The sequence below is a fragment of the Propithecus coquereli genome, unplaced genomic scaffold (assembly GCF_000956105.1).
Source record: "Propithecus coquereli isolate 6110/MARCELLA unplaced genomic scaffold, Pcoq_1.0 Scaffold177, whole genome shotgun sequence".
Taxonomy (NCBI): domain Eukaryota; kingdom Metazoa; phylum Chordata; class Mammalia; order Primates; family Indriidae; genus Propithecus; species Propithecus coquereli.
Genome location: NW_012142412.1, coordinates 3,347,656 through 3,348,296, shown reverse-complemented (window position 1 = coordinate 3,348,296; position 641 = coordinate 3,347,656). Strand labels below are relative to the sequence as shown.

The following is a 641-nucleotide window of genomic DNA, read 5'->3' as shown; positions in this document are numbered from 1 at the left end:
TGATTCAAATGTTAAATATGACATTTCTGATTCAATTATGTATAGAATCGTAACTGATTCCATAATCTTGCTTTTGAAAACTGACTTCTGTAGTCTTGCTAAATATTTTTGGTTAACTGTGTATGTCTGAGAAGAGTGACTGTAACAAAATACTAGATAATTTTACATTATTTGTAGTATATTAAATATTATGGTATTTCTGCAGGCATACTTCATATTCCTTGAGGAACTAGTATTAAAATATAATTGCTTAGGCGAATTTGATTATACATATTTTAATTTTCAGATACTTCTTGGAAATGTTAGGTAAAAATAAGTTGGCGAAGAAGATTGTGCTAACTTTGATAAAATCAAATTTTTCTGAATATTTCTCGTATAACAATACGTGATCACATCTATTTTGATAAGATTGTCAGATTATTTCATCATTTGTTTATAGGCGTATTCTACATTCTAAAGGGGAGCTAAGTGAAGATAGACATAAACAATATGAGGAATTTGCTATGTCTTATCAGAAGCTGCTGGCAAATTCTCAATCCTTAGCAGACCTTTTGGATGAAAATATGCCAGATCTTCCTCAAGATAAACCAACACCAGAAGGTAAGATATTATGTTACAGAATTTGTTTATTTCAGTATAGT

The 641-nt window shown here is 29.3% G+C and overlaps 1 protein-coding gene across 3 annotated transcripts in view; it reads left to right on the top strand.

The window, feature by feature from the left end:
• Nucleotides 1–641, top strand: part of UPF2 (UPF2 regulator of nonsense transcripts homolog (yeast)) — a 137,625-nt gene that overhangs the window by 33,179 nt on the left and 103,805 nt on the right. For all 3 annotated transcript variants that reach the window (XM_012642200.1, XM_012642199.1, XM_012642201.1), the window contains exon 4: nucleotides 440–600. In XM_012642200.1, coding sequence (XP_012497654.1) covers nucleotides 440–600 — 161 coding nt within the window. The remainder of the gene's footprint in view (nucleotides 1–439; nucleotides 601–641) is intronic.